We start from the raw sequence: 24,698 nt of genomic DNA on the forward strand, positions 1-24,698 counted from the left end.
AACTTTGTGTGACCCGTTAAAACTTTGAATGTTGTTTTTGCTGTAAAGTATACCAGAGCTGTAGAGTTCCAAAGAGGCTTGCCTAAATGTTTGATTTCCATTGTTTCCTTTTATTTGTTTGTTTTTGCAGTGTTTTTTTCCTCAAATTTTGTCTTGTTGTACAACATACTTTTACCAAAGTTCATACCACATTATTCCTAATCAAGCTGCACGTTTTTAAACATAATTTGTACATTTTATTTCAAAACTGTGCAATGCAATACAGCACAAATTCCTTAATAAGATAGAATTAAGGGTGCGTCAATGCTTAAGCAGTGGCACCCTTAATTACATCTGTAGTAAATCTCCTTTTTTTAACACCCCATCAGAGGCTAAGTGCCGATCCCATTATATAAACTCAGATGACTGAAGATTGCTTAAAGCCTTTAAACTTTATGAGGATGACTGTAGTTTTAGTGTTTTGGCTTAAAATAAGTATCACATCTACATTAAAGAGTAAAGTGTATTATGGGGACTTTTCTTTGTGTTTTTATTGTCCAAGTATTTTGAATGAGGCTGCATGAAGCATTATCGCTCCTTCATGAGCCATTTCCTCCTCTTCCTGTGATAAGATTCATTGCCTCAGTGTGTCCTTTTGATTACTGGCCCTCGTTTATCTGATCCAGTGAAAGCCAAAATGAACAACATAACAAACATTGCACTCATTTGTAAAACATATCATTTCAGTGTCCAGCTCATATGTTGTTCTATTGCAACCTGAATAATCCTAACCTCTTTTGATTACAGTCTTGAAAACAATTAGTCGTGTTCATGTGTTTAGTTTAGTGGAACTCATTTTAGAGAGAATGAGACTTAGGAAGCTTCTTCCAAAACTCCTTTGAACCAAGTAATTCCATTGAAATGTTGTGGTAGAAACTAGTTCTAAACCTTTAAGAATGTATTTGGTTTTTTTGCAATTCATTCCTTTGCCTGCAGTCATCAAAATAATTTTTTTGTCATGGTACTGAAGTATTGAAAGTAATATCCATCTTCATCAGAGTGCTTTCAGTTGTCTGCTAGACTGAGACCCAAACTAAATACCAGAGGCTGGTTTGTATTATTGATATGCTCAACCAGGCTCGAAAACGAGATACCTACAAGTGTCAAATGTTTTACTTTTCCCCATTTCAGTGAACCTTTACTATTAGTTGACAATGTCCAGGTAAAAGTATGGACACTTTTTAAAGGTTTTACTAATATTCTAATTGTTTTCATAAGTTTAAGATATTGCCCTAGCATACATTTTCCACTAAATGGAACTCTGTCTACTTTCTCTTGAGTCATGAAAAAAGGAGGCAGTCCTGCAAAAGAAGATGTCCAACAACCCACTCCTTTAACTGGTTTGTGAGTGTCTTTGCTACCAAAAAAAAAAAAAAAAATCCAGACAGTTTAAGAGACGATCAAGTGGCCTTTTGGCTGCTACGTTAATATAAATTAAATCTTACTGTGCACAGTAAAATCCACACTCGGTGAAGTATCCACTTTAACTAAAAAGGCCCTCAGTCATGATGAGCCCATAAACCACAAACTTTCCAGATTCAGCTTTTACTCATGTACTTAAACGGTTTCTTCTTTACTAGAAGGTTTCCAGACTTTACTCAGCTACAAAGTACATTATTTCACAATCATTGTCAAACTGTGGTGCTTATTTCTAAGAGTGGTCGTGCTGTTTTATCAGGGTGGATACAGTTACGCCACTTTTGCACTGTGCCACTAACTTGTTAGTTTGAGATATTTCATTCACTCGTAAACTGGCCAGTATATGAGCTGCAAAACCTATTTTTCTGCTTTTGTTGTCAACCTCTAGTCACTCCAATGTGCAAAATAAAAAAAATCTATTCACCTATTAAAAAGATAAAGCATTCATCCCTTTATTTTAGCTCTTTACATGACAAAATTACAAGCATGTTCAAACCATCATTACAGGAATATGTTTTTTATGTTATATTTGGTCATAAACGTGTACATATGTGAACTTTATATTGTTGTATTTTTTGACATTTTCTTGCAGTGGTCAGGATGATCTCTCTCTCTCTCTCTGTTGCTGTGACATGATGTCAAGTGCTTTGTCTAGCCTTAGCAAAACAGTTATTTTACAAGCACTACTTCTATTAATGTATGGCAGAAACACGAAGAGCTGGCAGATTTGTTCCCAGCAGGCTGCTTGGGCTGTTCATTAGAAATCAGGCAGAGCGTGAGCAAAGTTTGGGCTGGGGATTTACACAGCAGCCTGTGGGAAAGGACTCAGCTTGGTTTCTGCTGGCTCTCCTGTAACCAATCACGACTTTGTTTCCCAGCGACAGTTTTACAGTCGGCTTGCTTGCATCAGTCTGCTGCTCTGTGGCGTCTCACAGTTGGCCCTGAATCTGACCTCCTTGTGCCAATCAGGGAGTGCTGTGATGACTAGCAGAATGTAGCCTTGGCATTCCTCTACTATCTCATATAGATGTGTAAAAACAAGTGAAAGGTCTGTTTGCAAATGTTTACATATGTTGTATCTAGAGGAGAGCAGTATAACTTTGAAATTATGTCACAAGTTTCCAAGGCAATTTGCAATATTTATAATTATATTGCTAAACCTCATATTAACAAACTAAACATTTATCTGTGATTGCAGTTTGCAAGTAACAGCATTTAGTTGCTACAAAAAGCCTGTGAAAACAACCTTATGCTGCAATACAAAAGACACTGTTAATATGAGTGCAAGGCTAAAACTATTTCATGTTGTGTTTTCACCTTAAAAATGATATAATAATACTGAAGTAATTGAATCTTTTTGCCCATTTTATGAATTATGGTTTTTTTTTGTTGGTGGTCTGTCCTCTTGTAGCCAAACCACTTTCATATCATTGAAGTAGCTTTCCGGGGGCTAACGAGCTGCCCAAACCCTCACTGGGTTCATTCCTTATCGGTGCACCTGCAAATGACTCAGACAGGACTTACAACAGTTTGGTCTTGGCACTGGAACAAGCTTGTTCTGTTTGAATCAGTGATATGGTCCAGGGGGCCGTCCTTGCTGCTGGATCCCAGCGGGGCATTCAGCGTATGCCGATACGCAGCTTGAAAAGATGTTCATACTCATTTAGGACTCGGTGTGCTGCTTCATGCATCAGCATGTAAATGATCTTGATCAACTCTTGGTGTGTTGTTGAGCACTCTAGGGAACATAAATACATCATGTCATCAATGATACTGCGGTGACATTTTTTATCTTGCAAAAAGTCATTTTGAAATTATTGTGGATGATATATGACACAGCCCTATTGGATCTGTAAACAATTCATTTTTTGTCTTTGTGCTTGCTGGCTTGATGATAAAACTACACAAACTTTGAGTGTGTATGTTCATAGCTAGTTTTGTTGATTTAAATTTGATCATCAGCTAGATTTTGAAATTTGCTTTATTAAGCTGTAAAATGTGTTTTTATAATGTTGTTCAAAGCTAATTACACAGGGGTCTCAGAAACAAGGATGTTACTTTAAGGAAGTGTGAATATGTAAAGTTTATTTAAACTTGGCAAAAAACTGTTACTTTTTTTAACTGACAGATTTTGATAGAAGTCTTTTATCCATTGCTAAAGTAAAAAAAATTGGCACATTGTGACAAAAACCCTCATTGATCAATTTAGCTGCAATCAGTGTACAGTGTTTTAGCCTCTCTCTTAGATTTTAGTTCTCTGAATCACTGTAAAGATTGTAATCAAAGTAAGATTCTTACTTTGATCAGCAATACTAACATAAATCCCAGGCAAATATCTGTGCAATATTGTTCTGTGTAGATACCGTAATAATTTCCTTGAAAAGCCCACACTTTTCCCAGGGGGTTGAGTTCAGTCAGAGCTCTGGTATTTGGGAGCCTTATTAGTAGGGTTTTTAGTCTTTGGGCACTGGACATGAAGGGGATTGACCTCCGCTGAGAAGCAAACACGTGCAGGAGGAAATCGAGTGCACATCTCTGTGAGAACTATAAACTCATGTCCTTCTCTTCTCTTTGTGCATTGTTGCTTTTGAGTCAGTAATATATGTGCACACGTAGGTTTTTGTCCATCACTCTTGGGGTCGGGGGACTGATGTCATGCCCCCTCTCTGTGAGACATCAGAAGTTCATTACAGGCTTTGCTTTGGCAAATCAAATCCTGACGTTTGAAGTAAATCTCTGCAATGGAAACATTACAAGGTCTGCCAGTAGAAACAAGCATTTCCTTTTGTTTATGAAGTAATACTTATTTTTGAAGCAGACTTTGAAGTCCTTTTTGCCTCGGTTATTTAATTCAAACCTATTTGCTGGTGCTCAGCGTCTCACTCAAACCCATATCCGCCTGAAGAAAACACTTCTTGGGAGGAACCTATTATTTTAATGCCATACATCTCAGGTTCAGAGATGTGGGTTATTTAAATGTCAGTGTATATGAGGAAATACAGTGTATTTCTACCTGTATGAAAGTTTTTATGACCCTTTTTGTTGCCTTTTTAGTTTGCAGATCTGAGGATGATACATGCACATTTTGAAAGAGCAATAAATACTGTAGCTGTCTGATTTGCTTTGGAAATTAGCACCGCCTTTACGGTCTCAGTGAGTCATGCCTCATCTCGTTTCTTCACCTGGCAGGAAAAGACGGGACATTTTGTTCCTTTTTACCTGTCACTGCAGATGAGTTTAAGCTTAGAGTGCTCACAGCTCTATACTTTGTTGATCCAGTCTGTACGTAATCGTTATGTGGGCTGAGCATTGGAACATTGCTGGGTTTTTTTTATGAATGGTTTGTCAAATTAACAGAAACTGATGTCAGAACACAGACAGGCAAGCTCATCGCCTTGCTGAAAAGTACACAGAACAACCACAGCTGCTTTTTCTGATATTTTGCCAGAACCTCCAGATGGATATTATAAGGTGAGTCCTCAGCTAATTCTGACGTGTTCAATTTAGTCATTAAATAAGGATGTGTAGCAGTGTAGGAATATGAGCTACAGTACTGTAAATACAAGGCCACTGAGCTGTCAGGATTTCAGACTATAATTTATGTTTTTGGTCAATGAGAAGGGTGAAAGAGCCTCAAGGGAAGAATTGTTATGCTTTCGCAAAAAGCCTGTCAGTGGGTTATATATGAGGCCTGTGAGCAGGTGAGGTCTGTTGGATCTGGACTTTCTCATTTTGACTCATTAGGAACTTTGTCGTGTAGAGCGCCCAAACAGCAGAAACCTGAGAATCTGTTGCTGACAGACTTTGCGTAATTTGTCTCATATTGTTTTTTTGTTCTTTTCTTCGGTGTGTTTTTTGTGTGGGGGTGTGTTTATGTGCGTGCATGTGTAAGACTGGTAGCACAGCCCCAGCTTGAAGTGTGACTGATTGTTATATCCGTGGTGGTTATTATTACAGGGTGGTGGGAATGAATAGCCACACGGAACACATCACTTATCACAGGGATGTCCACTGACCATGCTGTAACATTTGGCTACTTGATATTGTTGTCATAATGCTCTCACAATATTATTCTGTCACTTTGTTGTGTGCTCAGTCGTGATCAAGGACCCGTCTGTGATTGTAGATCACACTCGCATTGCATTTTTCTACAAGCTGTAGGCTATAACTCATCCAACTTTACAGATTTGAGCTAAAATAAATATGATGTGGTGTCATTTCCAGCATACTCTTTTCGTGACATCTCACAGGTTTGACCAAAACAGCCACAACTCTGTCCTTTCTCATCATAAGATCTTCCAAGTGTAAAACTTTGACATGGAAGGTGGCGGACAACATTTATTTTTTCAAGGAATGCTGAGCCTTTAATTCAAGCCATTTGTTCAGGGGTTGTATACACACAGCTTCACTTGTTTGTGGGCTAGTATGAGTTTGCGATGATCAAATAACCGTGCCATATACGTATATAATTATATTTATTCTTAGTTAGATTGATTCATATCCACAGACATACATAACGAGAGTGAGAGAACTCAGGTTAATTTGTTCCCTTTGAAAACAACATTATTAGCAAAAACATAGGAAAGCCTGGGGCCTATTTCAAAAGATGTGGGTATTTTTTTAAAAACAGAAGTACACTGGGTGGAAATCCTAACCAAAAATACTGAATTAAAGCTAGCTAAATTTGGTTATAAGAAATGAAAGTACTTCTGTTGTTTGGCATTCTGCTTTTCAAAAAGAAACGTTCAAAGCCTGTCAGCTGTTTGCTAATTCATTTGTTTTGCTATCTGTCTTGTTAGTCAGCCTGCAGGTTGCTTATTTCACAAAGACACACGTTAACTTTTGTAGTTTGTTGCTTCAAAACTGTATTACCTTAAGAACAATGCTAGACGGAACTCCTGTTGTGGTTGAGGCTTCTGTCTGTGTTTTACTACCAGAAAAAAAAAAATTCTATCAGTTAAATTTTTAACAAGGGAAAAGTTGAGGGAATTTTCTCTCCTTCGGCCATCAAACACAGCTGACTGACATGTCTTAGAAAATGAAATGAGAGGGGGAGTGACATTTTAAATGCATACAACCTGATAAATTCCTGTACTGTCTCCGGCATGACAGAAAGCTTCCGAGGTTATAAAGTTTTTGTATAACTGAAAATTAAAAAACTGGTGCAAGCCTATTGTGTGCAATGTGTATTTTGTGTGCCTTTTCGGGTTGATGAATTTGTGTGTTTTACTATGACTGGGAGTTCAAGAAAGTCACGCTGTACTCCTGCTTTTGCATTCAGCACACAACAATAGCAGTTAATTAGCATTTGTACTTCCTCTCTTTTGTTCCTTTTTCTGTCTTTTTCTTTTTCCTGTGAGAACTCTTGAGCTCTCTAGCTTTTGCTAGTTACACACCAAATTATTCAAAACATAAATATTGACAGTAAAAATCTATAGTGTCACCCATCTGCTGGGATGGAAAAGGTCACGACTCTCCCAAATTCATTTTTGTCATTCACTTTTTCACACTGTTTGTGCTTACCTTTTGTTCATATTTGATTTTTTAAATTTACTTTTATTATTTTTACAACACTGCAAACCTTCATGCTTTCTCTCTGGGTTACAGATTGTTGGGAAAAGTTACGATGGCTGACAAATTTGACTGCGACCACTGCAAAGAATCCCTGTATGGTCGGAAGTACATCCAGTCAGACGACAGCCCGTACTGCATCCCCTGCTACGACAGCCTGTTTTCAAACACATGTGACGAATGCAAAGAGCTGATTGGTCACGATTCAAGGGTAAGCCTTCCATTTTGACATGACCACTGCATAACAGCGACAAACAGAATGAACACAAAGTTGAAAAGAAAAAGAAAAAGTGGGATTTAATGTATAATATTTTCTTATAAGAATGAATGTCAAATATGCCCGTGATTAGCTTTAGACTATTTTTATGTACTGATGTGTCTTTAGACGACTAGAAAAGAAGTTATGTCATCTTAATGATGTGTAATTCTTAGTAAATGAGGCGTGCCATATGTATTTTGTGTGGCAAGATGCTGTAAAGGCTAATTTAACAAGCAATTATGCAGGCAATTTCCTCTAAATCCACATAAGCCAACGGACTAATTTTGTCTAAGAAAAAAAACACCTCTCTCTTTACCACAATCACGTTAAAATTCAATCTTCTTTTCATGGAAAACTCTATTAGAAGTTGATCATTTAAAACCAGCATGGTCTTATTGGGGTTTGGAGAGTTGTGAGGGCTGCAGTTCTTGGTAGTTTAATTGTTCAAGGAGACCAGAGGGTCAACACCCTCATGACGATAAATGTAAATGAAAAATAGAGCCATCATTTTTGTAATTAATTTTTTTTTTTTTTTTGAAAAAGAAACACTGTGTAAATGTCCTTTGTGGCACTTGATCTGTGTATGCAGTTAACCAAACCAGCACTCCTATCTGCTTCTATTGTAAATCTAAGCCTATATTTACATTTAGCCTTCCTGTCATTCTCTTATTTCCCTTTAAAGTTCTGAAATGTTTTTGAGGAAACACATCTGTGTAAATGTGACCTTGTATCTGTTGAGCCTTTCCACCTGTATAAAATGGCTTCTCTTATCCTTGTCCTCTCTTCTTGTCTGGCTGCCAGGAACTCTTCTACGAGGATAGGCATTACCACGAGCATTGCTTCCGTTGTTTCCGCTGCGATCGCTCGTTGGCAGATGAGCCCTTCACCAGCCAGGACGAATCTCTGCTCTGCAACGACTGCTACTGTAATGAGTTCTCCTCCAAGTGTGTAGCCTGCGACAAGATTGTCATGCCAGGTACAAATGGAGAAGGTGCTGCAAGATTTCTTTGTGCAGAAGGCACTTTGATGTTTAGATTTTGCATTTGTTCTACATATTTACTACACGTTTCTAATAGATGATTCTAACATAATTATTTAAAGGCCTAGCATTCCTTGAAGGAATTTGTATCGCCCGCCACCTTTCATACTAGTTTTAGACTAAGATTATCTCATACTGAGAAGTGACAAAGTTGTAGCCATTTTGGTCAAGTTTTGAAAATAACATTTTGTGCAATCTTGTGATTATTCAAATGAATGACAGCTACTACCAGATTTAAGCTTAATATCTGTAAAATTCACTGAAGTATGGCCATTTTTGTGTGGGTTAAGGTTGATCAGCTGTGACAACCATCTTAGGTTGACACCAAAAGTTAATCAGTTGCAGATTTACAGCCAATAATTACTTTCTTAGAGTTTCACCGAACACTATTCATTGGTTTATGAGATTTTTGCTCACAGACAAACTGAGTTGAATTCAACAGGTAATTCCAAGGTTTTAAGCAAATATGACGCACAATGTGTTACCCTTCAAATATGTGTTGGAGATCATATTCAGCTACTAACCCAACAAACTTTAGCTCAATATCTGTAAAATTGACTGAGTTCTAGCCATTTTTGTGTTTGCTACAATTACTGTGCTGTGGCGGCCATCTTGAATTAGATTAACTCCCAAAGTTAAATGGTTGTAGATGTCAACCCAGTAATTACTTTCGGAAAGCTGAATTAAAATCCATTCAGTGACTCATGAGATGCTTTGCTAACGAGACAAACAAACGCGTAGATAGACTGGAATTATTGCTCCGCCTTTGCCTTTGGCAGTTTGTGATAATTAAAAAGGCATTCTGGCATACCTTTCACCTTTTCAACCTGATATGAACTTAGCTTAAAATCCAAGATGAAAGGGTGGTTTATTTAATTAAAATAAAATAGTAAGGTTGTTATGAAATATCTTATATAGAGTATTTTAGTACCATACACAACTGTTTACTCACCCACAAAGCTTTAATCGCACTGTTTCCCATTTTTTTGCCATGTAGTAAACTAAAAACAATGATAATAAGCAAATGACTTTGGAAAAAATATGGCATGGCAAATATATGGAGCCACAGACAAATTAAATTATAAACTAGGAGAGAAAGCAGACAATAGAGGAGATGCTTTAGAAATAAAAAATGAAATGTGAAAGAGGTGAAATCCAGGGATCTAAACCTCAGCTGCTTGTAAAGTGCTCAGAAAGCTGCAAATGTTTTCAGGAAGAGAGCTACTTTTGCTTTTATTTTCACGGTACTTAATGTCCTGATTTATCACAAACAACACATCAACGTGGCTCTGAATTAAATGTATTATCTGTTCAAGTGAAAACAAAATTTGTTGAAGATTGGCCACATTTAGAAAGTCTCATGTAATTATTCGAACAAAAACCATTTTTAGATATTTTCATCCACAGAGTTACAGGAGTCAAACCTATTAGGATTTTTAAAACCGTTTAGTTGAATTTTTCTACAAGATAAATTCTTGATACTTTCTTTTAAAGCAGATTTTTTATTTTTTTGGCACCTTCCCAAAGTTTTTAAGCTTTTTAAACTTGTTGGAAGGCTTTTTCTCCTACCCTTCCCCTTTAAATAGAGTAGAATTTCACATTGTAGCTTGTTTACCTTTAGTTATATTTTTATTTATCACTCTGTTGCCAGTGCCTCACAGCTAACGTTGTCTCGTGAGTCCTGTGTAAACTCAAAATCAGGAATTTCAGGGTATTTTTGTGTTTTTGATTAGAGAGCAGAGCAGCACACAGCCTTGAGCAAAGAAACGTAAGCAATTTGCAGAAATTTCAGCTCCACATAAACCACTGCATCCTTGTGTGATAAACTCAGCAACCAAAGGATATACGGTAGGATGGATTGCTAGCGTCACAGAGGGGAAAATGGCATTGTCCTTCATTCTTTAAAGCTTTCAGCAATTTTCCAGCAGTAGAGAAGAAGTATGAAGTCTGTGGTATTCCCATTTAAATCAAATAAATCTAAGTGAAGCAAAATTAGATTAATTAGCTTCAGTTCGGATCATTTGTTTTAACTAAGCATCAAAAACTATAATTTATAATAATAATATATGCTTTTTTTCTGTTTTTGTTCTTTCCCTTTCTAGGCACTAGAAAGCTGGAGTATGCAGGTTCCACGTGGCACGAGGGCTGCTTCATCTGTCACAGCTGCGAACAGCCGATCGGCTCAAAGTCTTTTATTCCCGACAAGGATGAGCACTACTGCGTACCCTGCTACGAGGAAAAGTTTGCTCCACGCTGCATGCGCTGTAAAAAGGTCTGTGAATCTGTTCAAAAACTAACATATAATATGTTGTCAATGTATTACGGCTAGAAAAACTTGCTATACTGAAACGAGGGGATGAGAAATCATTGCAGAAATGTGCATTTAAAATAATAATTCGCTGACTTTTTTTTTTAATTTAGGCTCTGGCTAAAGGTGGTGTAACCTATCGAGACGAGCCCTGGCATAAGGAGTGTTTTGTGTGCACCAACTGTAAGACACAGCTGGCTGGTCAACACTTCACCTCCAGGGATGACAGCCCTTATTGCCTTAAGTGCTTTGGCAACCTGTACGCCAAGAAGTGTGAGGCATGCAGCAAACCGATCACAGGCAAGATTACATCACCTTGTTAAATCCTGTTATTTTGATCAGATAAAGTGTGCTACTACAATGGATTACTGTAAACAAGATTGGCTCTAAGATTGGCTAACTGTTCTCTATGTAAGCAAATAACAGAAAAGGTCTTGAAGTCTTAGGTAGTTCTATTCAAATCTTGAATTTTCTGCAACATTTTTTTTCACATTAATCAAACTTTAAAACTCTTGATCTCTACAAGAACCCCCAAACCAACAATAATCCTCTGTGACCTGCAGTTATTAAACATCTACGCTGTGATATCACATGTTCGTTAAAAGCAGCAACTGACAGGTTTAGATTGTTATCGCAAGGCTCTGATAGCATTCGTTGAAAGGAATTCTGTAGAGATTAACTTTTTTGTTTACATTTCACTTTTTCTGCTCTCAGTTGTGTCATCCCTTTCAACGCCTGTGTTATTTCAGCAAATTACAACAGAAAAAGCTATGCACATTAGAATAAAAAAAATTTGGTGTTTATTTTAGTGAGAACAACCTTTGACATAGATGAACTACTTGAATTACTTTATTTCCATACACCAGGGCTGAATGTTGAGCTAATGTTAAACTATTTGGTTGGGACATTTAATGGCCGTCTCTGTTTATTTGAGCCAGAGCAAACAGAAGAAGAGCTCTTAAAAAATTGTAGTTGACGAGGAAACCGGGCTTTGGTCTTCTTCTGTTTGAGGAGACGTCCTGGTGAAAGTATTCACAAACACAGTTGTCTGTAAGGCTTGTTCCAGTCCTGCAAAGCTGGACTGCGAGAGCCTTATGAGATCTGGCTTTTACATTTTTGGGGCTGATTTTGAACACTAAGCTTTGTATTTTCCACTCATTCTTACTAGCTATTTTGTTTCCTAACCCATCCTTAATAAAGCATTTTATTCTCTTAAATCTATCTTCAGAAAATTGTTCATTTGACTTTGTGATGTTCACTTTTAGATCTTTTTTGATTCCATGTTGTAAAGAAAATACTTTTAGGTGAGGTTTTCAGAGGCTACATAGTTTCAAGACCATTTACTCCCCATATTTGGCAGTTTCTGTGTTTTATAACTTCACTTACTTTAGGGTCAGCCAACAGATTTGAAGGTTTCAATGTTCTGTTTCTAATTTCTCCTTTGTCCAGGTTTTGGAGGAGGAAAGTACATCTCATTTGAAGATCGCCAGTGGCATCAGCCATGTTTCACTTGCTCCCAGTGCTCCGTCTCACTTGTGGGCGCTGGCTTTTTCCCCGATGGTGACAGGATCCTGTGCCGTGGCTGCCACAGCAGCCTATAGAATCCTCATTTACTACGATCACACCATTCCTTCAGATCTTCAACTTGTTCTTATAGCTTTTCAAAAATCCCTGGTTATTGCCACGGAAGGTAAAACAGGCTAAAATAAATGCTGCCTCAGGTCATTTTAAAATAAAGACATTAGTTCCTTTATGGCCTTGTTTAAATAAGAGCTTCAACCAGGAGCTGCAGTTGTGCACAAAATTGTGTTGTTGCTGCATCATCAGGACACAGATTTCTTTTTGAATTAAAAAGTTTTGTTTATGGAGTGCCTTAATAATGTTTTGTATGTTCAAAATGCTTGTCATTTTGCCAAATATTTCTTTATAAATATATATAAGTAAAATATCACTTCAGGTAGAAGTCAGGCTCTGAGGAGAAGACGCAGAACACTGATATATAAACCCTACAGTCTATATTTTAAATGTATGATTGAGTTACTGTTTTGATGCTCTTACAACTGCAGTTTTATGCATTTTGAATGTTTGCTTTTCATTGCATGTCACTTACTGCTCTGTATTCTAGGTTCTTGCTTTCTGCATCTCAAACAAGTTGTTGTACATAGTGGCACAGAAGGTGAAACACTTTTGTAAAAAGTTGCAAAAGATTTGACAGTTTTGTTTTGTTTTTTTCCTCAAAAGATTTCAAGTGTTAAAATAAGAATGAGAAAAAAATAAAATGTTAATGTTGTTAGTTTTTGGTCATCAGTACAATTTATTTGCACTTTGCTAAATATATGTTTTTGCTTCTTCATGATGTGCACACAAATACACATTTTAAAGACATGGTGGCAGACACACCACTGGTTTGTCTACTTATCTAAGTTAAACTTTGTTTTATATACTTCCAATAATGTATCTCTTTATCATCAGTGCACAAAAACATTTATAACCAAAAAAGAAGCTAAAATAAAATACATAAATATTGTGCATTGCCAAAAAAAATGCATGTCTTTTGCTGTCACAATTTCTCTTAGTGCTTATTTTGTTGTTGTTTGTGTTTTTATGTTAGTTTTGAATCATGCTTTTTTTTTAAATATAAAAGTATCTATAATAAGCTGATTATTTCAGCTGGTGAGTCAGAGTTGGCAAACACATATTTTTAAGATGGAAAATAAGTTTCAGTTTCAATTTACTATAAATCAGTTGATAGCTGATACGACTAAATGGTTAGTCCTATTTTTAAAACCTAATTAAATAAAAATAAAAAGGCGTTGATTGATCTTTGTTTACAGTTTTCATAGAATTTGTGTGTCTTTGTGGTTATAATGAACATCTGTTACAGGATTAAAACTGCATGGCTTTCTGTTGACTTGTGTTTACACCCTAAGCCAAAGAAAACCCCTTTGGAGTGTTTAAAATGTCTTTCTAGGAAAGACGAGTGTGTGTGTGTGTGTGTGTGTGTGTGTGTGTGCAGTTCCAGAGGGAAAGGGCATGAAAGTGTGGGGGAGTGTGAGAAAGTGTTGGAGAAAGCAACCATGTGTTATACGGCAAGAAAAGTTGCACGTGTCTATAGTTTTAGGATATTTTCTGAGTCATAAACAGTAAATGAGTGTGTGTGTGTGTGTGGGTCTGCCCCTGAATGGGTACACACACACACACTTTGTTGTTTATGCTGAGTCGACTGTTTCACTGCCTTGATGAAGCGCACATCCACAGAACACCAGATAGACTTTCCTGTCGACGTTGGTGAATTGTCCTCCTCCCTGCCTCCGTTTCAGATTTTTTCACCAAAAAAGGAGATGGAAAAGTCGCAGCCGCATGGGGGAGGGCGATGGGGGAACTGAAAGAGAAAAGGCTGTGGGAGACGGAGAGGAGAGAGGCAGGAGGGAGGATGTTCACATCTGGAGTTGCACCATGGCACTTTCATTAGAAGAGGGGGGTTCAGCTAACTCACGGCCCCTTTTGGATTTATTTGAAGACGTGAACAGGCGGGGAGATGATGGCTACCAGGAAGGGTCAAAGGCAAACACTTAACTGTGTCATGTTGTGAACACTCTCTGAGAGAAACTAAATCATCACCAGTTATTGGGATTTAGGTTGCATGATCAGCTTTTTGTAAAGATTCCTTTTCTGTTTTCTCTTTGTTTGATTTCACATGTATTACTTTACCCAAGTCTGAGAAAACAAGTCCTTTTGTAGGTAATTTTTGAACATGTGGGCCACGTCAAACATGATATCAGGCTTACAGGTTTGTGTTATAGAATACACACTCATGCTACATGCCGCAATTTTCCCTGAGAACAAGGTCTCTAAATCAGTATTTTAATCTACTAGTGGTTAGATTACTATGTCACTACAAAATAGGCAATCTGAACACCTGATTGTGCCAACATCATCAACAAACCTTTAAAAGCACAGATATTAGAAAATCTAGACTTTCACTGTGTCCTGTAAAATCAGGTGAATTTGTCATAATGTCTATGTTTTAAAACAAAGCACTCACATTTGATCTATATGAGATAATGATACCAATTAAACATACAATCTAAAAATACATACAATTAAAACAACCCAGGCTGATGTAATAAAGCCAGTTTTGCAATCCTACAGTTGTACAGTCAGAAGAAGCGGTTCATAATTGCTCTTTTAATATCCTATTTGGATCAAATCTCTTATTTTGTAAATCAGATTTAAAATCATGTCAAAGGCTCTCATGTTTGGTTGATCTAATGGCTGTCCTGTCTTAATGTTTGGATTAAATTAAATTGACTTAATTGACTACAGCTTAGTGTTTGTCTGTAAAACAATCTTCTTCTTCTGACTGGCCCCCTTTAGGAGTCTCCACAGTGGATCATCTGCTTCCATTTCACCCCATCCCAGCATCCTCCTCTGCCACATCATCCTACATCCACGAACCACTTGTGTGGTCTGTCTCTTTTTCCCCTTCCTGGCAGCTTTATATTCAACATCCATTGTCCAGTTTGTCCACTATCTCTCTTCTGCATATGTCCAAACCCTCTCAGCCTCGCCTCTCTAACCGTCTCCAAATTGCTCAACCTGAGCTGCCCCTGATATACTCATTTCTAATTATGTCCATTTTGGTCACTACCAATAAAAATCTGAACATCTTTATCTCTTTCATCTTCTAATATTTTGTGAGTGCCACTGTCTGTGAGATGTTAACAGTTATTTTAAAAAATAATAAAATAGCAAACTATAAGGAGCCAGACTGAAGAAAAATTGTTTGCTTAATTCATGTCAAATACTTTCATTATGTGATTAAATTATTCTAATTGTGCCTAATTTTTCAAAAAAGCTAAAAGCTGCAGTTTGGCAGGAAGGGCTGATGACCTGAACTGAAAAAGAGAAGCAGCATCTGGTGGTTTGTTGTGTGGAAGCACAAATATTACCTTCTCTGGCTCCCAAGTTTTAAAAATGTAGAAAATTTATATTAAACCTGTTGAACCTTTCGAATACTGCGCATACAACCCTTAATATTTCAGCCCTTTGAAAATTTCATAAGATCCATTTAACAGCTGTTTTAGTTTAAATTGAGCCAATAACTGTTTAACTAATCATAGAAACAAAACAATTCATCATTATTTTAGAAGATGAAGGTCAGTCAAGTTTGGAAAATTGCATGAATTACAATTTGCCTTTAAGGTGATTTCAATAAATCATTAAAAGCTGAAATAAAAAAGTTCCTGTTAGGAAAAAAAAATAATACAACTGTTGCATGGGGATAAATTCAGGAATTGCTTCAGATTAGAGCCTGCATGGATGCTTTACAGGATTCAGACAGCCTCAACGTAATCTGTGCGGCGGAGGCTGCATAAATCAGATCTTTGCTGTTTAATTTCTTTAAAGAAACTGTGATGGAAGGACGTCAGTGAGGTCAATGAGAACAATGTAGTGACTGAAAATCAGCCAATAATTGATTAACTTATCAGGGAACTCCTTTCAGTGTGCTGGAAAAGCATTCCAGATTTCCGTCTCGTGTTTGATGGAGAGGTTGTTAAAAGAGGATTTTACAACCTAATTTAAGCTTTATTATCAGAAAGATTTTCTTAAGAAACAGATGCATGCACAGTACATAACTTTTTTAAATAATTTTCATTCATTCATAAATGGTTTTAATACTAGCCTAAGTGTGACTTTATTTATTTATTTATCTTAAGTGAAATTAAAGTGAGTTTCCAGTGTTTCTTTCTGCTCTCTGCTGACCTGTATAGTTTTCACTTCAGTGTTCGGTGTCCGTTTGACAAAGTTCACTGGTCCACCGCAGTCCTGTCTGTAGAATGTAACCTCAGCAGACATTGGTTAACCTAAAATGTCTGAAAAATTACACTCTAGCTGGTAATTTATTGTTTCATTGTCTGTATAACTGCAGGTTTGCTACCTGAGAAGTTGCATAATGAGGTGACACAGAATCTGGATGACGAAAACTAACACATTATCACACTTTACAGTTTACAAAAAGTTCCAAATTAGAAAAATCTTGGTTGAATAAGCTCAGACACCACCATCTCACAGTATTGGTGTTTAAAGGCAAAAGGGTCAAAATCTTTTCCAGATACATGCAATCAAATTTAGCACAGCAAATCCTAATGCCTTCCAATCATAGCTCAGTTCAGTAGTCAGACTAAGTTAACTTAAATTCCAGTTTAATCCAATCAGAATTAGTCAGCAACACATTGTAATTTAAAAAGTAAAATCCTTAGATTTAATAAGGAAAGAATGACGGAAATGAGAAGGCAAACCTAGTGATGAATGCCACCACATCAAATCATTTATTTACTCATTTTCTGATCCGATTTGGTCCTGTTCAGAGTCATGAGTTGGGGTCTGGAGCTTTGTCCAGAAGTCAGTTTTTACAAGGCAGTGTACGCCTGAAAAGGTCACCAGTCCAGCATAGGTCTCAATAAATGATAAAGTGCTGGTGAAACATTGTCAAAGTAAGACAGCACATTGCATCAAGTCTTCCCTTCAGTGCAATCCTTCATCCTGAGCAGGCATAGGGTGGTGGGCGACAATGGTAAAGAATGCCTTTCTTTTCACAGGAAAACAAACCTCCAGCTGAACCAGGCTCATGGACAGCCATCTGCCTTGACTATCTAAAGGTTGGGAGGACAGGAAAGAGACACACAACAAAACATAGAAAACAGAGAACACAAAGTTAATAATAGAAACAATTGCAAACACTCACAGAGAGTAAAACGTGGTATTTGGAATAATGCACTTTGTTTTATATTGTGGTTCTACTGTTATTTTTTTTTATTTTTTTGAGTTTATTGTTTTTTATATGCTTGTTAAGCTACGGCTTGTTTTCTGTCACACCTGGCTCTTATTTCCTAATCTTCACACCTGCTCATTGTTAGTCATTATCCTCCCTCTGTTTAAAGCCTCACTGCTTTTCTTTGATTTCTGTAATGTTTTCCTTTTCTAGTCTGTTTTGCCATTGAGTTTATTTATTTTATTGTCTTTGTGGCATCTCTTTCAGTCCCTGGCCCAAAGAAAGCTCTTAGATCCATCTATCTCTTTGCCTCTTCCTCTGGGTCCTATTTCCAACATTCACCCTCCAGTTTATGACAGATATCTCAATACAGATGCAATAAAACTAGTTTGATGATCACCTTGCTTCTCTTCTAGCACCATCATCAGATGTAGTTTAACTTTTTTTTATGTGCTAACATGTTAAATATTAAAACCAAAAAATTGACATGAAAAACAGACTGACATTTTAATATTGTGGAAAAGACCACATGATCATAGGACACAAGAAACAAATGACTTGAAAGACCATCTTTATCCCTTGGTTTTATATTTATTTTTAGAAGTTCATAGTCTATTGAAAGCCTGTTAATATAGAAGTAAAAAAAAACATACATCTGTGTCCCAAGCGACGCTCAAGGGGCTCGTGCTGTCAGTGAGGTTTGGAGCTGGCCCCTGTGGCTTGGCCCTGGCTTTCATCCGACCCATACACTCCCATCACAGGGTCAAGGAGCTGTGTTTGCTTGTGGGAAGGTTCTTAAACTCTTGTAATGAGTGCTCTCGGCAGGAAAACAAAGCTTTGTTTTTCCAGAGTCAGGGTTGGACGTGTCTGCTGCTCTGATCAGTCCTGAGTTTAAAGCCTTCCTGTCCTGAGTGAGTCTGAGTACAACACCAACCTTTCATGGCTTCCTACGTCTGTGCACTTTTTTATTGTCAGTTTCAATAACTGCACCTTATACTTAAATGCAAAAACAACTATAGAGTCCAAAGTAGGTGTTTGTTTTTGTTGTTTTTTTTTAGTTACCTCATGGTGAATGTGCAGTAAATGTCATGTATACAGTCAGCTTCTATTCTCCTGCATTTCACACCCACTCTTCATTTCACACGTTTGCTGCAAAATGTGTCAGCAAACCGTGTTTGTTTGTTCTGCTGCCATTAACTCCCTCCGCATACATTTTACACTTCTGAAGGGTTTAATGTGGTTTTGCAACTAAATGTGTCTGTTGATGTGGGAACACGGGAATGTGATAAATTCTTATAGAGTCCTTCAAACACGAGCGTCCTCGGGACATAAGAATATTTCTGCCATCTTTTGTTTGTCTGCGGTTTTGTGCCGTGTCCTGTTTGTATTTGGGTTTGAAAACCAGAAAAATTGTAATTCTTAAAACGTGCTGTGAGGAGTTAAAGTGCTCTTGTAGGTCCAAATGAAAACTGCACTCCAAGTTAGCAGATTTAAAGCTTAGGTTGCAATAGATAGATAGATAGATAGATAGATAGATAGATAGATAGATAGATAGATAGATAGATAGATAGATAGATAGATAGATAGATAGATAGATAGATAGATCTACTTTATATTCCCTGACTAAAATGTCTCTCTCCTTTTCATGTTGTAAGTGTGGCTGTTCACTGGATTTCTGAGGTAAAGTTTTGCCTAAAAGACATAAACTTGGTGTATAATGGAGGTAGAGGTGATGGAATGACTTGTAGAATGCAAAATGAAGACAAACTGTAACAAGCGCTCCCAGGATTCAAGGCGACAATGAGCAGGTCACAGTTCTTCAGGGACTGCTTGAAAAGACTCAGTCAAACCCGGGTCAACACTGACGACAGTGAGCCAGAAGCTGTTGACGGAACACGAAGAAGCTGTTGATTACGCTTCTGCTTCAGTAACACTGAAATTGATCTACAAAAACATTTCTTCTGGAGGATGGGTTAATATTTGTGCAGGTTTATGAAGCAGAGGTGAATTAAGGGTGAAAAGTAAACAAAACTGGAAAGCTGCTGATCTTGCACACTTTTCCTCAGCTGGTGTCAGATTTATACCCCTGCAGCTGCACTGCTCTTCTTCTTGGAGCAACTTTCTCCTGGCAGCTGCACGGGCGGCTCGACTGGAGCAGTTGGTTGGAGATAAGATGTCTGGCATGCTAAAAGTTTCGAAAATTGATCAGCTGTAACTGAAATGCCAGATAAATTTAGCCTGGAAACAAATGGTACAATTTCTACTTCATCATTATCTGATCATTGTTTAAGATCAGCAGCAAAAATATTAGAAAAAGAAGATGGATGGTAAGCCTAATGTAAAGAAGGAGAGCAGTAAATGCAACTGATGTATCAGCCATTTACTGAATATCACTCATTTTGGAGATTTACTCAGAAAAAATGACAATAGAGATTATATAAAATATTTTAGATTGATATTTGTCAGTTAAGATTATTTTTAAAATAAAATAGTCAAGTGAACTGTTTTAAAACAGTTTATTCTCATGATTATAACTAATTTCACACCATTCAGATGTCCTTTGTTGCTCTTCTCAAGTAACCATTCTATCATTTTTCACCTCCACCCTAAGGTATGTGTTTTTGGTAGCATTTGTATGTTTATTTGTCTGTGCACAAGATTACTAAAAAAGTATTGAACAGATTTTGACATAATTTTCAGGAAATGTTGAGGTTGTCACAAAGAACAAATGATTACATTTTGCTGGCAGTCAGGATCTTCTGGCTCCTACAAATTTTAAAGACCCCATGACCTAGTCAGAGGTTTGCGCTCTCTGAGTGCTTCCGGTTTGTTTAGATTCTTACATTTTGCTGTAAATTATAAATTAAATTGTGTTTAAATTCTGTAAAATGAACTATAATAGTAAAACTGTTAGTGTTCAACAAAATAAGCATGCAAAAAGAGCTGGCAAACTTTTCAGGAATGTGTAATAAAAGGTTGGAAACAGAAAATTAAACTCACACATCTGTGATAACTGTTCAGCAAGGTCACCAGAGGAAGGCAACTGTTTCAGTACACAGAAGATAAATGTCAGCAGCTTATATTTATTTTTGTAGTACTATTTGTTTTACTTTTGTGTTGTCTTCTAAATCAAACCCACATATCATATTAGTAAAATTATCCTTTCAACTGACTTTAGTTGCAAAAGCTCTTACTTATAATTTGAACTGATTATTATCCCCTCTGTCTTTGTTTTTCCTCCTAAAATTTGTCTTTAAGGTCTGTCTTCCTTTCAAATTTAAAAGTTTGTTCTGTAAAAGAATAAAATGTTTTCTTAATACTTGTTGGGAATGTCTGATTTGCTTAAATGTGGGAAGATTTGTGTTTTATTTGTTAATATCCCCCTCTTGTGGACATTTGCTTTATTGCAGTCATTTGACAAAAGCTCCAAAACTGAAATTTTAGTTCCCATCTAAGAATCATTTTATCCTCTCACCTAAATCTTCCTTCTCAGTGAACCATCATGTTGATGTCTGCTCATCCTTTCACTCCTCACCCCAAAGTGATCCATAACTATTCTGGCAGTTGTTTTGCCTTACAGTCATGCATTTTGGTCGTAGGTGCTCTTACAGCCCTTGAACTTAACCCAAATAAAACTTAGTAAAACATAATTGGTAGTATTAATATTTAAGTTGCAAGAGGCACAATAGTTACTTTCATTCTTATGGCTTAATTGCAAATTGTTATTTTACTTATAGTTGTTTTGTACAATTTTGTTTTAGGTTGCAGCGAACTTGTTCTTAAACACATAAGGCCCACAAATAATGGGTATCACATTAAGGAGTCAAAGGACATGTGCATGCTGTTTCCACTGGACTGCTTGAATCAAAGTAGCCCTACATTTCACCATCAATGACCACATTTAATTAAAGCAAATGATTTAAAATTGGTATTTGATCAGTTAAAATTGCAGTATTTTCAAACCACAAAGTATAACTTTCAAACACACACAAAACATAAAACGTTACACATTAACTGCATTATTTTCTGTGTAGTACTGATTAAATCCAACAGGGGGCAGTACAGATCAAGCCATTCTTAAAACTATGAAACGTTTCTTTCCTTTAGCAAATGTCTTTGGTCTTATTCTAAAGCCCAAAAAATGCTTTTGTTTAATTACATTAAAAAAGAAAAAACACTGAATTCTGTTCACAACATATTAACATCAATCTGACATCATGACTGAGCGCAGCATGCAGAGTCAGCTGCCCACCATTCTGGGACTGTCACTGATCATTTAGTTCATGTTTGCAGACTGAAGTGACAGTTCTTTCTTAGCCCACCATCAAAATATCACAGTTTTGATTTAAATTTCACATGACATATCTTTGAAGTTTTATTGGATACAGATTTGTCCTTTTTTGCAGAGTTTTGGCGCATCCAGACATGAAATAGCTCTGTTATTTTGTTGTTTTTACAGATATCTGGTGCTGATCAAACATGCCAGTCTGTCAGTGCTGATGTGCAAATCTCTGCGCTGGTTCTGAATCAGAGAGGACATTTTCTCTTTGTAGATTTCCAGAATCAAGCCCTCAGATCTTGAGCCACAGAGAAGGGATGTTTGTGGAGCTTTGGACTTGGACGTTATCAGGGATCAGTAGGGTTGTTGATGGGACATCTGCAGAAGCTAATTTTGATTGAGCTGCATGCCTCTATGCTGGGAGTGAAGGTAAATGATGGACACTGCCAGCTGCTGTTAGTAACTTAGATAAAGACTTTGGTGGTCTCAAGTACCCAAAAGTTATTATTCATCTGCATCGTAATAAAATAATTTGAAGACATTTCTGCAGCAAAGATGTCACTGATATTAGAACAACATAGAAAATTAAGTTACAAGGGCTTCTCTACCTCTCTTTGTCTCTCTCTCTCTCTCTCTTTCTCTCTTTTGATGGCTTCAGGAATGTTAAGACAAATAAGATGCTTGTATTTTTTACAGCTTTGAATTTGAAATTAAAAAAACTTAACATTTCACATTGCTTGTCAAGTAAAATAAATGTAAGTTAAATAAATACATTACGTCTGAAACTATTTAGGCCCAAACCCAACTTTCAAGTCCACAAATTTTCAACAGAGTTGAGGTTGAGGCTTTGTGAAGGCCATCCCAGAAGCTTGATGTTATTTTGATTTATCCAATCAGAAAACAGTTTTGATAGGTTTGGGATCATTGCCCTGTTGGAACACCCAAGTGGTGTCCAAGTTTCCACTGTTTAGCTGCTGATTTGATGTGAAGTTGAAGAATTTGGAGGTAGCTCTCTTTCTTCGTTATTCTATCTACTTTGTCTAATGCATCAGTCCCACAGCATGAAGCTAACGTCACCATGCTTGACAGTCAGTAAGGTGATCATAGGTTTGAAACCCTCACCTTGACTCATCCTTTTTGTCTCTGTAGCTGAATAACTCAATCTTTGTTTTGTTTGACCATAAAAAAAATTCTCCAAAAGCTACCTTACCTTCAAGGTGTGAACAGTGACACCGGGGTTCCAGCACTATCAGTTGAGCTTTATTTCATCTGAGGGGGACAATCTGTGTTTTCTTCCAGACTTTGGCAAAGTGGTGACACATCTGAATAATTTGTACTTACATACAATTGTTTGAACTTGTGATCGTGACCTGGTGACCCGGAAATTTGAAGATGCTCAGAAATGGCTCCAAACTTCTAACTGCAACTGCATGAAACTTCATTCTTTACCCCTTACGGTCACATCTAACAGCTAAAGTTCTGTGCAGATGACGACATTTAAATCAGCTTGACTCTTTGATAGAATAGATAGCATGCAGACAAAAAGTAAATAAAACCTTGAAAAAAATAAGTATTTAGAAGAAAATGGTCAATATGATTTAGGGATGTGGTTTCTGTGATTTTATCCTTTTGTTTATATTAGTCTAAAGAGCTGTGCATTCAGTCAAATGTGCATAGACATGGTGTTCCCTGCCAGCATGATGCACTTTGTTGGGCTTGATTTGAAAGCCCAGCTAAAGCAATAAAATCATTCTGCATTACGAATTTTGGCAAATCAACAGCATCTATGTATTCCAAGGATTTGCCATTTGTTTCGCTTGGAAAACTTGAAAGTGGAGAATGGGAGAGCAAAGACTACAGAGAGAGTGGGAGGTGAGCGAGAGCTCCGTCCAGTGGAGCCAGGACAAAAATTTACGGTCAGGAAGAGAGATGAATGTGTAATTTACGGTGCATATTCCACCATTCCCCCTGCCCTCCCTTTTAGTAATGAGAAACGTCTGTTTTGTTGAGGGGCCAATGCATGGTACCCCCTTCCATCTGGCTATGACACACCATTAGTTTTTATTTCTGTCTCTGCTTTTACGACCTCTGCCCAGGCGCCAGAATTTGGCCGAAGATCGAGGCCATCCTATCACTCCATCTGAGCTCTTCCACCTCCAGGATGGCTTCTTGTACCCTGAAAAAGAACAAGTCAGAACTGCAGGAAACATTTTTAATTGAAGAGGAAGCATAACCAACTCCAACAAGATTTTGTATTTGTATTTTTTTATGAAATTCTGGTCAGAAAATGAGAGGTGGTACTTTAAGGGGAAAATTGTGAAAATTTTAAAAATTGCTCAGATTGACCAGAATGGATTTTTTTTCTGTCATGTTTGTTTTTGTCTGTAAAATATGTTAAAAATTAAAGTGTCATAAAAAATACCAGCTGTCCTTCCACTTGATTTTAGCCATCATATATTTTGGGTTAATTATACTCAACCAAAACAATCACAATAATCTGAAAAGGAAAACTGAGACTGACTCAAAACAAAAAAATCCAAAAAACAAACAAACAAAAAAAAAGTCATTAAGCAGCATTAAGGCTCAGTTATAGTCAAGCTTTGTAGTTTTGCGCAGGGCTCCGAGCACGCAAGCAGTGTATACTTAATGCCTTCGTCGGTGCAGTATTCTTCTGTGAGTTTTGAACCGTTTGATTATCTTTGTAGAGCTGCTGCTCCTCCGCATCAAAAGGAGTCAGTGGAGGTGATCTGAGCATTTAATTAGGATGCCTCCTGAGCCCCTCACTTAAGGTTTTCCACTGGGTCAGACCCAGAACTCACTGGAGGGATTTTGTAACCTTTCTGGCCTGGAAACACTTTGGAATCCCCCAGAAGAAGCTGGAGAGTGTTACTGGGAAGAGGGATGTCTTGGTTTTCCTTCTAAAACTGTTGCCTGTGTGACACATCCACAGAAAAGCGACAGAAAATGGATGGATTCTAGATGCAAAATCAATGTATTGGTCCAAAATCA

General features: G+C 37.2%; 1 protein-coding gene across 3 annotated transcripts in view; it reads left to right on the forward strand.

Annotated features, from left to right (window-relative positions):
- fhl3a (four and a half LIM domains 3a) overlaps positions 1–13,464 on the forward strand; it is a 28,847-nt gene extending 15,383 nt beyond the window's left edge. The window contains exons 1-6 of one of the 3 annotated variants that reach the window (XM_037980294.1): positions 4,656–4,929; positions 7,066–7,240; positions 8,090–8,279; positions 10,430–10,599; positions 10,749–10,935; positions 12,085–13,464. In XM_037980294.1, coding sequence (XP_037836222.1) covers positions 4,916–4,929; positions 7,066–7,240; positions 8,090–8,279; positions 10,430–10,599; positions 10,749–10,935; positions 12,085–12,236 — 888 coding nt within the window. In that variant the 5' untranslated portion in view covers positions 4,656–4,915 and the 3' untranslated portion in view covers positions 12,237–13,464. Of the gene's footprint in view, positions 1–4,655; positions 4,930–7,065; positions 7,241–8,089; positions 8,280–10,429; positions 10,600–10,748; positions 10,936–12,084 lie in introns of those variants that run through there. The other 2 variants (XM_017423668.3, XM_037980295.1) reach the window with 2 other exon arrangements.
- Positions 13,465–24,698: the final 11,234 nt, after the last annotated feature.

This window comes from Kryptolebias marmoratus, linkage group LG16, assembly GCF_001649575.2.
Source record: "Kryptolebias marmoratus isolate JLee-2015 linkage group LG16, ASM164957v2, whole genome shotgun sequence".
NCBI lineage: Eukaryota > Metazoa > Chordata > Actinopteri > Cyprinodontiformes > Rivulidae > Kryptolebias > Kryptolebias marmoratus.